This window comes from Polypterus senegalus, chromosome 6 (genome assembly GCF_016835505.1).
Source record: "Polypterus senegalus isolate Bchr_013 chromosome 6, ASM1683550v1, whole genome shotgun sequence".
Lineage (NCBI taxonomy): Eukaryota > Metazoa > Chordata > Cladistia > Polypteriformes > Polypteridae > Polypterus > Polypterus senegalus.
In genome coordinates, this window is record NC_053159.1 from 116727737 (window position 1) to 116743581 (window position 15845).

Genomic DNA, 15845 nt, shown 5'->3' on the forward strand with positions numbered 1-15845 from the left:
AGTCATAGCATCTAGGAACAGTGCATTATCACTTTTAGAACTCCATTTGGTATAAAATGCAATGAAGATTAAAATTAAAAAACTGCAGCAATAAACAGAATAACAACACAGCTTTCACAGGCCAGACAGCCACGACTCATTTTCCCAAATCAATTGTTGAACATTCAGAATCAAACTAAATCTTTGCTTATAAATGAGACAAATTGTGGGATGTCACTGAAATAACATTAACATCAATCCAAAAATTCTTTTGCTGCTAAGCTAATGTCACATTAAGCTACTTCTTTTCGCTGGGTATGTCAGATGGTTGACTGTTGTCTTTGATCTTGTTGCCTACATGACTAAAATTTGTTGGACATGTCACCTGCCCGTTTTCCAGCACAGTCGTGCTCACCCTTTTTGCGACAGCCAATAATGTGCTGCCTAATGGACCTGGTGTTGTGTGAAAGAATAACAGCTATGCTGAGGTCATCTGCAGTCTCTTACTTTTTTTTCCTTTTTTTCATTCTCTCATGGCATGTAAAACATGAGATATCAGACAGACAAGATTCTGTTCTGTTAATTTAGGTACAAAACACCAAGTTCCTTATTCCTTGTTGCTGCATTATATGAACTGTACTTCTGGATGAGTATTCATTGGTTGTCAGCTCTTACGCACACAAGCCCAACCCTGCAACAAAAGATTAAATCATACCTGTTTGATTTTGTCTGAGCGAGTTGTGGACCAGTTGGAGTGAGTTAGTGGCCATGTCATATTATCTAACTGACATCATGGGAGCATGCTGCCGTCTGCCTGTGACTCGTTAAGATTATCTAAATAAAGATTATAACTGAAAATCGATGGAAAAATTGTCAAATTTGGCCTTTAACTGAAATGCTTTCATTTCCACTTCTGGAGAAGCAGGATTTTCAAAAACTAAAGTGTTTTTATTTTACTGCAGTGATCTTCCAACACAAAAGTTATAAGATTACATTTTTTCTTTATTGAAGACATTGCCTACATTTATTATTATAATAATTTCAAAGCTATTTTACTACTCTTTATTCGTAAAAGTGACTTATAATTGGAAAAGCAATTAAGACCTATGATAGTCCAATAATTGTCTGAAGACAAGCTTATTATTGTTTCATATATAATGTGCACTCTGTATCTAACTGCATGTCATCAGCTGTCAGCTCTACTGTCATTATTTATGTGTAAGAAACATGAAACAGTTCAACTGTAGCTGCTAATGGAGACAAAATTCGTAATTATAAAAATTCAGTTATGTTGTATTATTTACACAGTAAAATCTGATCCTGAAAAAGGAATAACCGTAACATAAACCATCACTAATTTTACATAACAATGAAAGTATTAATCAGCTAGTGAGCCTGAATATTAAACCAACACAATCTTTAACAAATCTGCTTGTAAAGTAACTTAAAAGTACAGTGGCAGGATCAAACCATAAGGTTAAATGTCTGAGTGATTTTATTATGCCAGTTTAATTAAGTGCTCACCTAAAATAGCAGAACAATTATAAAGCATTATTTTGGTGTAAAAAAAAAAAAAAGAAGGAGTTCAGCTTTATTGTCAGTAATGCCACTTTATCACCAACAGCCGGAACTGTGCTTTTTTTGTACTACAAAGAGCAGCCACAGCTCCATCACTACTGGAGTTATAGAGTGTGTTTTTCACTTTTCATGGCTGAACAAAGAGCTGGTAGCAGCCATTGTCTCCTTGCTTATGTTTTATATTTGCTTTACTAACAGATTAAGACAACCTTCCTGTCTGTTTGATTTGTTTAGTCAGGGGTTTTTCTTGTGCCACAAGAATATCAAAGTGCACATACTGTGAATGTTTTTCACTATATTCAGCTTCGTCCAGATGTGATGATAATAATTTTCAATAGAAGTATATCAAGCCATCAGATTCAGGATATTTTGAACATCTTAAAACATGTGTTATACAGAAGGAAAATTCTGTGTATATCTGATGTTGTGTTTTTAATTTGTTACTGCAATCACTGAATGCACTTCTCCATTACAAAGCTGGAATTCCAGTAAATTGATTTAGTGGTGGAAGTTAACTGTTACAAACTCAGGAACCAGAAATGTTAAACATGTAAGAATAAAACATTCTGGCAAACTCTAATAAACAGTACAAATCAAAATTCAAAGTGGGAAACCCACAGTTATTTGTTTTATTTATCGAGGAAAGTATTTTATTTGTCTTTGACAGTAACCAAGCAAATATAAAGCACTAATACCAGGAAAAGTGACATCATAAAATTTTAATGGAATGAACAAGAAAAATAAATATCAAAACAGAAAATAATCATTCTTAATAATTACAGAATATGGGGGCCATGGAAAATTTATAAAAACACACCAAACACCGGTAGAACCTGACTGTTATCAGCCAGTATCGGTGCTAAGGCTGATATATTATGGATCTTTATTGAAAATGTTCTGAAATGAATCCAGCTTGGGGAAAGAAATTGCATATAGTACTAGTTGCATGTGATAATTGCCAAGTTTGAAAGCAAATTCTTCAAATATAGTTTTCTGGCAATAGGATAAAAAAAACAAAAGCCACATAAAATAATGATATTTTCCACTTTTTTATTTGGTGCAAGCAGATTGGAAAAAATATTAAGGGAGGTATCCTTCCTGGAGATACCAGAGTGACAACAACAAATACGTTAATTGAAGCACTCAATCAAAATGTGTTGATTTCAGTTGCTGCAGCCTGAAAACATTAATGATGATGAGGAGGAGAGTGCTGTGGTTGTGGTGGATGAGAAACATTCAATAAAGAAGAAGTCTGCTAAGCATAAAGGGGAAGAAGAGGATGAGCATGTAAGTTACAAGGTTATTTTTATGTTTTTTTTTTAATTATTATTTTTATGTCTTTTTCCACTGACTGTTTCCTGTTTTTGACAGAGTGAAAATAAAAGCACCTCTTCAGAAGATGACTCTGACAGTGATGAGGATGAAGACGATGCTCTGTCTGAAGAGGAGGGTGAGGTGGACGAGAATTTGCGCTTGGAACTGATGAATGTCCTCATGGGTCAAAGTGCTCTGGTCAGTTTATGATCCCCACTGTTTCTTCATGTCGCACACAAGAGTTACCAGTTCCTTCTCACTGTTTGTTTAATATAATAATTACTGATTATTTTACTGTAGGCAACAGAAGAGGACAAGAGCGACGAGGAGGAGGTCAGTGATGAAGCTATGATGCAACTGGATGAAAGAATCTCAGCCTTGTTTTCTGAACAGAAGAAGCGTCTGCAGGCTAAAAAAGATGAGAAAGAAAGGATGCGCAAGGAAAACACTTTGGTCAGAGACTTCAAAATTAAGGTAATAGCAAAGATCAATGAACTGTTGGCACTAGATGTTTCAGTTTATCATTGTCTTTCTCTTTAGTGTATTGTATGCTCTTTATGTATGTTATTTAATATTTGATTTGTAACTAACCCTACTCAACCACTACAGACAGGCTTGTTTGTTGATGCACCATATTATCATGGGGGCTGTCAAAGTTAACACATGCAATTCATTTTCATTGGTATAACGTGTTATTTTTCCTTAATAGTGTTAATCAACACCCCTTGCTTTCTAAGCCAATGATTTTCACATTGGGGACTATGGTCCCAGGAGGGTTGGCACTATTTAAAAAAAAAAAAAATCAATTCCAATTTTTAAAAGTTGTGTTTTCATTGCCTATGTTTTAAATAAACATACAGGTAAACACTTGAAGCACAGATTACTTGTATATTAACCAGTAGTTGATGTATACATCCACTTTTCAACAAGCTTGCCTGCTTCAGTACAGGGTTCTCCAAGGTGGCCAAAATAACCCCAACCCCACTGGTCTCTGAAACATGCAATGATATACAGAAACTATTTCAAACATCCTAATGTCTTTCTCCACAGAAATTGTATGTAGTATACAAAGCATTGCATTATGTTTGTAGAGGGAGGATGAAGAAGCCAAGCCCTCGTCTCCACACTCGGCTGTGCCTCAGTCTCATGGTGCTTCTGCTGTAAGCCTGGCAGAGTTAGGCAGAATAGAATTAAGTGAAAAATAAGGATGACTTTTAACAATTATTAATAATAAAATACATGTGTCAAGAATTAAATTTTAAAATTATTAATAATAATGTTCCTTTCCAAATAAATACAGGAATAGGTTGAAGTTAGAAGCTGAATTGTGCTTAATGTTATCAGAACTGGAACCCTTCATTAACTGTAAGGACTGTATAAAACAAAGATACACAATCTTCATAACTGACTTTGAACGGTTTTCCTGTTTTTTTGGTCTGGATGTATATGTAATTGGAGTTATTTTTCTGTTGTAGTTATTGATTTTTTTAAAACTCTGAATTCATATGTAACTATATAATTTTTGTTAATTAAAAATACGGAACATTTAGCATTTCTGATTTTTATTACTTATCAAACTATGCTACTGTTCTTACATTAAAAACAACTACTGTAATTAAAAAAAATATTTGATGTGCATAAGAAAAACTAAGAGAAATATACAACCATATGAAACACTTTCTGTAACCTCATTAAAATCTCCAAATGCAATATTAGGGGTGGGTGGGAGTTAAGAATTCTCACTTTTAGTTAAGCCTAGTTAGCACTGCACCAAGAAAAAAGGTTGAAAATGCCTGGCCTGGAGATACTGTGTGACATTTATTCCCATATGTGTCAAAAGCCTGCATTTACTTTGTTAATACCGCTAATATTCCACAAAATCATTTAGTGTCACTACTGTTAGCAGTAACTGAGATCCAGGATCGCTCTCTACTTAGCCACCTTGGCATTATATTAGTGGGCACCCTGACTACATGGTATAACATTTTATGGGGCCTTGACCTAAAGTTTGGGAGTCCCTGATCTAATCTGTTCTTTTAGTAATGGCTGAGAATAATAATATTTTTAATGATTGCTTTTAATTTGTAAGTTTAAACAACAAAACTATCAATACCTGTAATCTTTGTGCAGACAAACTTACATATCACAGAAGTACAAAAGAAGAGCAAAACATGCATGATGCTGCTGTTTAAAAACTTAGGCAGCAAAATCTACAGCAGACTGCATTTCTTAAATGTACAACTTGACCTATGTCCATGAATGAAACTAAATATAAAACATTAAATACCACTATTTTTTTGGAAAACCGATTTCATCAAACTTCAGACCTCTAAACATAATTGAAGATGCAGAGCTTAGAGACATTATTCAGTGAGGTCTGACAATCTTACACACCGTCTTCACGTATCAATGATTTTTATATGAAAGACGATTAAGTGTGTGCCATTTTGCTATTCATCATACTTAAAAACCTTAATCGTTAGACAATCCTAATTATTATGAATGTTGGTTTCCTCTTCATAGTTCTTATTTGGTCTATCTGACAGGTGCTGGATCTCATTGAAATCTTTTTGATGAAGCAGCAGGAAAGTCCATTAGTGTTTGGTATTATTGAGCCTTTGCTGAGTGTTATTGAATACAGCATGAACTCAGAGTCAGGCAAGCAGGAACAGGATTTTCTCCGCAAGACTGCAGACATTTTCAGGTTTGTTTTTACTTTGTCTGTGTTGTTGGATTTTTCAGGGAAAAAGGGACGTGGATTATATGCAGTTTACAGTACAGAGGTCCCTTCTTTCTACAACCCCAATTTTGCAACCTTTCTCACTTACAAGCTCCAAAAAATAGGAACATTAAAATTCCAAAACTTTTGATTTATAAAACCTAGTGTACACACATTTCTATATACTTTACCTTTATAAATCACAATCATCTTGTAAATGTGTGTATGTGAATGTGCCTTGAACTTTGCCTGGTTGCCACCCTGAAGCAACCATTCATAACTTCATTGGCTAGCAGAGCAGCCTCCCTCAAGACTATGCAACCTACATTCAAGAGTACCTGGCTGCACTCCGCAACTGACCATGCATGGTCATGTGTGGTCTTGTATTTCCTCTCTTCTGCATTCTGGTTTCAAGGAAAGGTGTAAGGCACCAGCATCTACAGTAGGTGCGTAGCTGCTATTACCTGGCACATGTAATAACATGTTAGCTGTTACATTGAATAGTACAGGCCATATGCACTAAAAAGTGCCTCTAGGGGTCTTTTCTGCTCACTGCTATCAGGTATTTCGGTGCTTCCTCCTAGGGCACTCGTTAAGTTTATTTTGAAATATAATTTTGAAATATCTGAACAATATACATTTATTTATTTGTTAATTTTTACATATCAATTGATTGGCTATATTATTTGTCCTGAGTCTGTATCCTTGTTCTTATGTTTCTGCTGCTGTATGCTTGTGAACTGGGATTAATAAACGATTATCTAATCTTATCCAATATGAAAGACAAGCCGGCCATCACATACGGTACCATCATGGCAGCCAAAGCTGCTTTGCCACAAAATAAATGAATCACGGTTTGACCCATGCCACTGAGTCATGTTTTTTGTCAGTCACATTTTAGCATCACAGATGGCTTGTGTTTAATGGAATGTAACTGCTTACAGTTAACAAAAGCAGCTTCATTCTCACTATGGGTGTAGTAAAGTGCTCCGTTTATGTTAGGAGATCCATATACTCCTGATAATTGCCTTTGTAATGTTGGCAAAAATATGTTAGATGTTTACATATTATACATGTACACCAGCAACACTCAGAAATTGGATATAGTGCCTCACTGGTTGGTTAATTACTTCCAGCACGGCAAGCATAAGGAAGTGAAGCTTGTCTAAGATAATTCTGACCAGTTGACCAGTTCCCTGAGAAGTGACAACAGGTAGGCTATGTAATCTGATGGAAAACCAAAAATGTACTTCAGTCCAAATACGCAGCACTGACCCTTTTGAAAGGGAACCAAAATATAATCTGTACATCATAATTAGCACTTCTGAGGTGTAGTATGTTTGCCACGTCAACTCACATTATAATAATGGCTTGGTAACTTCCACTATAAAACACATAACTCATCATTTACCTGATTTGGGTGCATTTCCTTGTTTAATCATCAAGGGAGTTATTTCCCAGTTTCACTGAAATGCTGTATATGAATGGGTTAGAGTTGCCATAAATATACAGATGTTCTTCTGTCAAGTTTTCTTTTATAAACCATGATGTTTGTGTGGAAAGCTGCATATGCACATTTCAAGCCCCTTTTTGTGCTTATGCAAGTTTTATACATCTGACACCAGGGCTGAAAGAAGGCTTATCATGGATTTAAGTCCAGCAGATCGAGCTGGTCAATGCACTGAGATTTTTAAATATAAGATATTTTGTGTGTGGTTTATTGGGTGTCTTCCTACTTCAAGTAGCACATGGAGTAATGATCTACTGCAGATGCATTCCCAGTCTGTCAGTTTTGAATATTTCGGAATCTCTGTATAAAGAATTCTCTTTCCTCAGTTGTAGTAGAAAATGAAACACGTATCTGGGCTTGCACCTGGGTAAAAGAAGACAATTGGCACTATGGATGGAGTGAATTGTAATGAGAAGCAAGTCTCATGATATGACATTTATGCTGCTCCAAATCTCGGATGCTAGATGGCACTGTTATTCAAATTCAGTTGGGCTGAAATAGAATATACTAAATTATGGTCATTTTGAGTTATTGTGTGTACTGGTTTTCATTGAGGCTAAGCTCTTTGGCACATCTTCCATAATACTGGTAATCATTTGACATTTGATACATAGCGGCCATCCCTTAACTTACTTGTATATTAGTTTTGACTTATGTTTTCTGCAAAAAGAGCTCCTAAAGCAGTGAGTTTTAACTTTATACATACATCTATTTATTTCTCTTTCAATTTCTTCTCAGGAAAAAACTGTGTAGAGCCAAACGATATTGCAAAAATGTGTCTGCCATGAAAGAGGAGCTACATGGCCTCATGGAAAGGCTTCTGACCAGGGCTCAGAAGCTCAAGGAATCTTTTGTTGCTGCTTATTATTTCAGGTTTGAACTTGGTTCATGTTGTTATATTTGGGGTTGGTTTGATAGTGAAATTCAATCCTAGCTTATTTTGTCCTATTGGGTTGGTTTAAGTCTTACAATAACTATTCTCCAGAAGTTAATTTGGTACTTTTAGAATGTTATAAATAATTAGCCATTCTCTGTTTGGTCACAGTTCTACTTACCCCTTACCTATTAGCCAGAGAATTTCAACAAAAACTTAACTTGCATTCATACTGCTTGTTAAAACCGTGTATTTCTATAGTCTGTTTTTTTCCAATAGAAATTTGAGTTTGCACTGTCTACCAAGATGGGTTACAAAAATGACACTGCAGTATGGTGTTCTTCAGGATGATTTGTTTTATTTAAAAGGGTGTAATACCTTGAGATTGTTCAAGAGATATTTGGTTTTAATGAGTCAGTGACAATTTTTCTGTGTTATTATTTTCTGTTATTGTCTCACTATTTGTTTTTTAAACTTTATGTATATGCAATTAATTCTATGACCAGATTTATTAGAAGTAATTTAATAAAATGCATTATTTTCAAAATTTCTGTACTTTTCATATGCTGTACATAGTACATCTGAGTTTGTGTTATCAATAAATTGGTCAACAGCATCAGCTTCAAATTTGAATTCATGCTGATTAATATGATCAAATACAGCTTGAATATTGTGCCTGTGAAAATTTTTACCATATCACTTATTTCCAGGCACTTAGTGTGTTTTGAAATGTTTACAGCAAAATGTTGTCAAAGATATCAAGCCCATCGAAGGCCACTTTAGAATTTTTCCAATGTTTTGTTCCTAGCCATTCTTGGGTGCTTTAGCTTTGTGTTTTGAATCATTATCTTGTTGGAGGGTCCATGACCTGCAGCTGAAACAGAGCTTTCTGACATTGGGCATTATGTTTTGTTCCAGAATGTATTGATAGTCTTGTGATTTCATTGTTCCCTGCACAGACTCGAGGCATCTTGTGCCAGACGCAGCAAAAAAGGCTGGACAGACCCAGTCGCTAATTATATTCACTGCCATGGCTCAAAGACATGGTTTTAGGGGTGAGAGAGAAGATTATTTGGAAATGTTCAGGAAGAGCTTCAATGACTTGAGAGTAATAATCTTGCTTGTATTTCATAAGAAATAGTAGCTAAGTTTTGCTAAACTGGAAGTTCAAGGAAAAAGACATCTTCAGGCAGGAATAACTGAGTGAAAGAATAAAGTTCTTGATCGTGATATCTGTGCATTAACTGCAAGGAAAAGATGGCAAGAAACTATGGATAACTTGACTGCATGTCGCGCTATGTCTGGAGCAGGAACTTTAATCGTGAACAGTTCATTCAGGACTTCTTAGTGAAGGATATTATTGTCAGTACACAGTGCATACACCTAACGTTCTGCTTAAAATACACTTGCTGCTGAAATGATTCAAGGAACGCATTATTGTGCAAGGTCCATTTTACAGGTGTGATATAGATCCACCGATTCCCTCAGAGGACAAGACAAATACCAAAAATGGCAAAACAATTTTAGTGATAATGTTCATCCTGTGGTAAAGCATTACAAAACCATTCAGGATGACAGTGACCCTGTCTACTTTATATTGCATACATGGTCATTGAATCAATGGTTTGATAAGCATGATAACAAAATAAATATTTGGCCCTGATCTTAGTTGCTAGACCTCAACTCATTTGAGCACTGATGTAGGATTCTTCAATGTGCTAACATTTTCTACCAACATCATCTATAGTAGTAGGTGTTGTGCCGTGCTAGCCATTATGGATGTAATGAGAAGTCAAACAAAATGACACCTTTTATTGGCTAACTAATAAGATTACAATATGCAAGCTTTTGAGACAACTCAGTCCTGAAGAAGTGGCCCAAGTTGCCTTGGAAGCTTGCCTAATTGTAATCTTGTTACTTAGCCAATAAAAGGTGTCATTTAGCTTGACTTCTCATTATCACCATCATCAGAATAGTAATTGGGTGAATGTCCCAGTCAGCAAATGGGAATATCATATCCTAACCATACAACTTAAGACACTTATAGAATCTGTGTTATGAAATTTTGAAATTGTTATTTAATGGACCAATGCTGTTAAAAAAAAAATGATGTAGGTGTTTCTGGCATGGTAGGTTAATTGGTGATTGTAAGTTGTCTCAGGGTAATTGAATGTTTATGTGCTTTGTGCCTGGCTTTTAAAACCCTAAGTCTGGAATATGCAGATTCTAAAAATACATGTATGAATATTGTTCAGGTCTTTTACTTTTCTATTCTCACTTTTACTTATAATATTAAAAATTACATTAAGTACTCGGAACACAATGACACAAGACCGTAGTATACACATAAGACAGGTGAACATGTTCTGCCTACTTCTCATACATGTCCAGTAGAATTCCAAAACTCTTTTCTTGGAATTACCTGCTTCAGAACACATTGGTGAAGCCCAATGGAAAACACTGACATTTAATTGTTTCATGGATTTTCTTAAGCACCCTGAGTCTTTGATAGGACATCTCTGTATGCAACGTAAGATTAAGAGCCTGGCTTTATTTAAGTCTTTATAAGTCCTTACTGTCACTCCCGGATGTTTCTGTCACTCTTGTGGTGTGGCCAGAAATGCTTGAGAAAATGCTTGTGAGCCCTTTAGAGTGATCTACAAACCTGATAAAGCTATAAAGGCGCATAAACAATGTACTGTACTTTGTTATATCTTCATTTAACACATTGTTCCAACAGTCACTGACTTTGTTGCTGAAAATATGTATACCCTCAAGAGTCTGTTCATTAGGGATGTGACTTTAGCAAAATGTTTCTTAACCTGTGCCACACATTTGCTTGCTGATGTTTTAACTCATTACACTTTTCAAAGCCATTTGATATTTCTGGTTCGACTTTCATGAACTGTTTTTCAGCCATTGCAGAACTTTACATTGTGGTTAATGTCAGAATTTAGATTCCTTGATTCCAAAAGTCTGTGGTGGGTTGGCGTCCTGCCCGGGGTTTGTTTCCTGCCTTGCACCCTGTGTTGGCTGGGATTGGCACCAGCAGACCCCCGTGACCCTGTAGTTAGGATATAGCGGGTTAGATAATAAATGGATGGATGGATTACAAAAGTTAACTTCTTTTTTCTGCTTTGGCCTTTCTGATTTACCTGTGTGTTGTGACTTGTGACACACACTTAATTTAATCACCAGGTCACAAATGAAGACAATGTAGAAGTTTGTACAATGAAGAATTACTTTCAGGTCATGAGACTGCAAAATAACCACAAACCATTATGATTGCACTGCCATGTTTAATGGTTGTGTGAGGCATTTGTGTTGAAAATTAATTTTTTCCCCCAAATGGAATTTTTAAGTTTATGGCTGAATTTTCCAATTCAGCTTAATCAAGCAAAACAACATTTTTGCTGTTGATGTCTGAAACGCTTCTGGGCTGGCCAACCTGAAACAATCTCTTGTTGGATATACTTCTGTGCATTTGTGTTAAACTCATAAACACTGACAGAAGCCAATAAAAGTAAGGTCCCAAAAACCATAGCTGTTAGACTGGGGTTCTTTGTAACTGCAAGAAATGTTGTCCAGTCTTTCACAATGAGTGTTGTTGGATACATCCTCTATTGAACCATTGTAATGATGCAGATTTTTTTTTTCCTTCCATTTGTACATTGTCCTTGACTGTTGATTGCTGAGGCCCACAATTTCAAAAACTGGTTTCTTTAGCTTTTCTAACTGCATAAAATGATTAATAAATCATTTTAAGAAATTCTTCGAAATCTCTCTTGGTTCCCCAAACATCTTGTTAACAATAGTCTGATGGTGTCCACTACTTTTGTATTTTTTTTTCATTAATATATTTTGTCAAATTAATGTTGGAATTACAGATGATTTAGAAGAGTTTACCAGTATTTGTTCCTTATTTTATTATTCAACTAGAAAAACTGAATCAATTAGGTCACCACAATATACATAATGACTTACAGTGGGACATTTTGATCATAGATTTTCTTGAGACTCAGTTAAGCAGTGCCTTTTGAAGGGATATCTGCTTTTGTTTTTTTTTTCTTTCTTGTGTATTACTTTTTCAGTCAACTCTAAGTATAGGTGTCCAATTTTTAAGAAAATAGGATTATACCCTCTCCTCTTTCTCTCTCGGCCGCAGTGCTGTGCTATATCTGGTGCGTGTGCTAAAAGGAGGGCTTTGTGAAGATTCTGCCACGCCTGCTGTTGGGAAATGCAAGAAGAAGCATACAGAGGTTAAAGTGGAAGTAACACCATCAAAGCAGGTATTAAAAAGATTTCTTTCTGTTACCTTTACCCCATACAATTAACACCCTGATTTTAGGAATTTCCAGTGTAAGAAAGAAACTCCAGCTCTCTTCAGACTGTTCATTTGCATTGCCATAACAGCATACCTCCTCTCTTAGATCCAGAGCTCTATGACTGGTAATGTATTGATGGCATTGATTAGTCCATCTGATGCATGTAACAGAGACTATTGTGAATTGATGAAATGTCATTTTAAGTGTTTGTACTTTGTGTTTTTTAGGCCAAGGATCTTGGCTGCCTGGACCTCACGCGAGTTTTGACTTTGTTTAGTGATGCACTGAAACACTTCATGACTAAGAGGAAAAGCGTCTTCACTGGCAACATGTTCATGGACCTCTTTATCCGCTTTCCAGTGAGTGCTAGAGTATGGTACTTCTCTCTGGCTCCTGTTTCACATTAGCTCCATGTGACTGTTTATTTACAAGTGAGATAAAGGAATCTTTATGACCACATCTAAATGACTGATGTGCAGGTGCAAGGGAGACTACGGTCATTACGCTACTACAGTAAATAAATATAGCAACTCTAGAGGTTTTTCAGAATAGAATAATCAAGTGCATAACTAGACTATGGAGCATTTTCTGCTCTGACAAACATATCCTCTTTAGTATTGAGCAGTTAAATATGCATGGGTACCACACTCAGATCTTCAAAATTCAATAATGCATAAAAAACAGATTTCTCAGGTATTATTACTAATAAATATCTTTAATACACTTAAATAGAAATTCTTACACTTGGGGTGCATAACTGCACATAAGACTGAAGCTAGGAAGTAGTTCTTCCTGCAGAAGGTTGTGAGGATTTCCTATTAATTACAAAGTAATGCAATTGATGCAGAAATCTTGACTTATTTTGAAAAATACCTGATTGTAAAATTGGGACAACTAAGCAATTAACTAATCAGATGAGCTTTTTTTTGCAGTTTTGTATACTGAACCATAACCCATTTCTGCTAATTTGTACAGATTATCAGTGGTGCTCTACTAGATACAACTATGAAGTATATCACAGAAGGGGTACGGTCACACCAGCAGGTAAAGAACCTTTATACATCTGTTTTGGGTGATTTTTGGATAAGCACCTTATTGCAGCCTTTCATAAGCCTAAGGACAAATCTGCCATTTGAGTCACTATGTATTTTACAGACCGGTCCAATGGACTCCAAAGAGTTTTTATTTTCCCTTTTATTCCATTAAGTGTTTTTTTTGTCTTTATCACATCAGTAGTTGTCAAGCTTGTCTCATTTGGGCTTTGATTTTAAAAGCTATTTTTGTTCTGATTGTTTAAAGATAATGGTCATGCCGTTGCTTATGTTTCAAGTTCTTGGATGCTTGATGGCATCATTGCATCTTGGATTATAAGGAACTACATGTAAAAAATTATATTTAATTTATATTTATAAATTTTGCATGGTCCCATGTTAGTCTAATTTCTTTAATGTAATGTTACTTTTTTCACCTCCAATTCGAAAAGTGACTGGGGAATTTTAACAAAGCTATGTAATATTATTTAGCATACAAGACAAATTGTAGTACTCATGTAGTCTAAAGTACCACTGAGAACCTCTAGGAGTCAGTGTTTGCATAAGTAATGTCAGATGTTCTCTTTAAATGAAGGTCTCTCCCAAGAAATTTTTACAGATACACACTGTTCATTTTAAGATAGTGAAAATGAGTTTCTAATAGTGGTAACTTAAACTAGAATCATGCAAGCAATTTATACTGTGTGCAGACATTTATGATAGTCAGATATACACACAAACCACCTAGAATGCTCTTGAATCTAAACTGTAAAGTAAAATAAGTGAATTTTAGGATCAAAAAACAATCATGTGTGTTCCAACTAGTAATATATAACTTTTTACTAGTTATAAGTTATAGTATATTTAATTTAATTCAACCTAAAACAGAATTATTAAACGTTTGTGCTATATGTTTCACAGCTAACAGTTAAAAAAGAAAATATTATATCTGAAATTGTTTTTAAGACTCAATTCCAATGATTTATTAATTATTTTCTAAATGTAATGGTTAATGCTTTAATTTACTGGTCAGTCTAAACCTCATCCTCAACTAAGGTTACGAACACTAGACAGTGAGTGAAATCAGGAAATTACAGGGTTAGGATTAGTATAGTTGGGAAGGCATTGCCTCTCCAGATCAAGGGGGCCAGTTAGTTACCCATTGATATTTCTGTTGTTAGCAATGACATATAGCATGAAACGATTTGATATGAATACCAGACCTTATACTGTGGCACAGCTTTAATACTTAGTATGTGAGTGAAATTGTTTTAAATTCAAATGAAAATTAAAGCTAAATGCTCAAATATGTGAAAATATGACAAACACAATATCGAGCTCAATATGTAATTTATTGTACTTCTAAAATTCAGAGGTTAGAAGAAGAAAAGTAAAAGAAATGATGAATCACTAACACACAAAGGGAATGGGGCACCAGTACTTTCATTGCATGGGCTCCCAGTATACTGTATGGAAAAGAAATAGCTAGTTTGGAGAGTAAAATTGTCATCTGTCTTAATATTGTTAAACTTATTTATGAGTAACCCTAGCACAACAGGTAGCACTGTTTGCTCTGTAGCTCTTGGGTCCTGCTTTAATTAAAAACTGTAAATCTTTAGAGTTAGCATATGCTGGCGTGGGTTTCCTTCCAAAAGCAAATTGTTGGGAAGATTTAATTTTCTGACTTTATTGTAAACATGCTTTGCTACATTTGTGAGTACCCAAATTAGGAGCAGCACCTCATCGATAGCTGGGTCCTCTTTTGAGCCTGTTGGTGCTACAGTGGCAGACATCAGCTCTGTTTGACTCTGTATTGGCTTATTCGTGTGTAACAGCTAATAGGGTGGTTGGCTATAGATATTTAGCAAACCGTTTTTTTTTTCTCTTGACATGTTTTTTTTTTTAATTTTATTTTTTTATTTATTCCACTAAATGGGTAGGGCGACCCGGAGGCGCAGTGGTAGCACTGCTGCCTCGCAGTTAGAAGACCTGGGTTTGCATGTTCTTGTGCCTGTGTGGGTTTCCCCCGGGTGCTCTGGTTGCCTCCCACATTCCAAAGACATGCAGGTTAGGTGCATTGGCGATCCTAAATTGTCCCTAGTGTGTGCTTGGTGTGTGGGTGTGTGTGTCTGTGTGCCCTGCGGTGGGCTGGCGCCCTGCCTGGGTTTGTTCCTGCCTTGTGCCCTGTGTTGGCTGGGATTCACTCCAGCAGACCCCCCGTGACCCTGTGTTAGGATATAGCGGGTTGGACAATGACTGACTGACTGACTGACTAAATGGGTAAGCAATATGTTTGACAAGCATGTGTTGCATCCCTCAAACTTTGTGGTGATTAAAGAATACTCCACCAAAAAAGGATATTTTGTTTAAATGTTACTTACTCTATGTGGTTTATAGTGATGACTGAAAAAATGCTTAATCTTATGTTTTCATGCAGAACAAGAGAAAAATATTTATGACTTAATAGGACTGTAATAGTGACCGGTTCTGTTTAATGACAATGTGAAAAAGTCAG

The 15845-nt window shown here is 35.7% G+C and overlaps 1 protein-coding gene across 1 annotated transcript in view; it reads left to right on the plus strand.

Moving 5' to 3' along the window:
* Positions 1-15845, plus strand: part of mybbp1a (MYB binding protein (P160) 1a) — a 44635-nt gene that overhangs the window by 18292 nt on the left and 10498 nt on the right. Inside the window, exons 16-23 of the mRNA XM_039756890.1 lie at positions 2725-2844; positions 2929-3069; positions 3172-3345; positions 5418-5575; positions 7839-7973; positions 12140-12263; positions 12527-12658; positions 13275-13343. Coding sequence (XP_039612824.1) covers positions 2725-2844; positions 2929-3069; positions 3172-3345; positions 5418-5575; positions 7839-7973; positions 12140-12263; positions 12527-12658; positions 13275-13343 — 1053 coding nt within the window. The remainder of the gene's footprint in view (positions 1-2724; positions 2845-2928; positions 3070-3171; positions 3346-5417; positions 5576-7838; positions 7974-12139; positions 12264-12526; positions 12659-13274; positions 13344-15845) is intronic.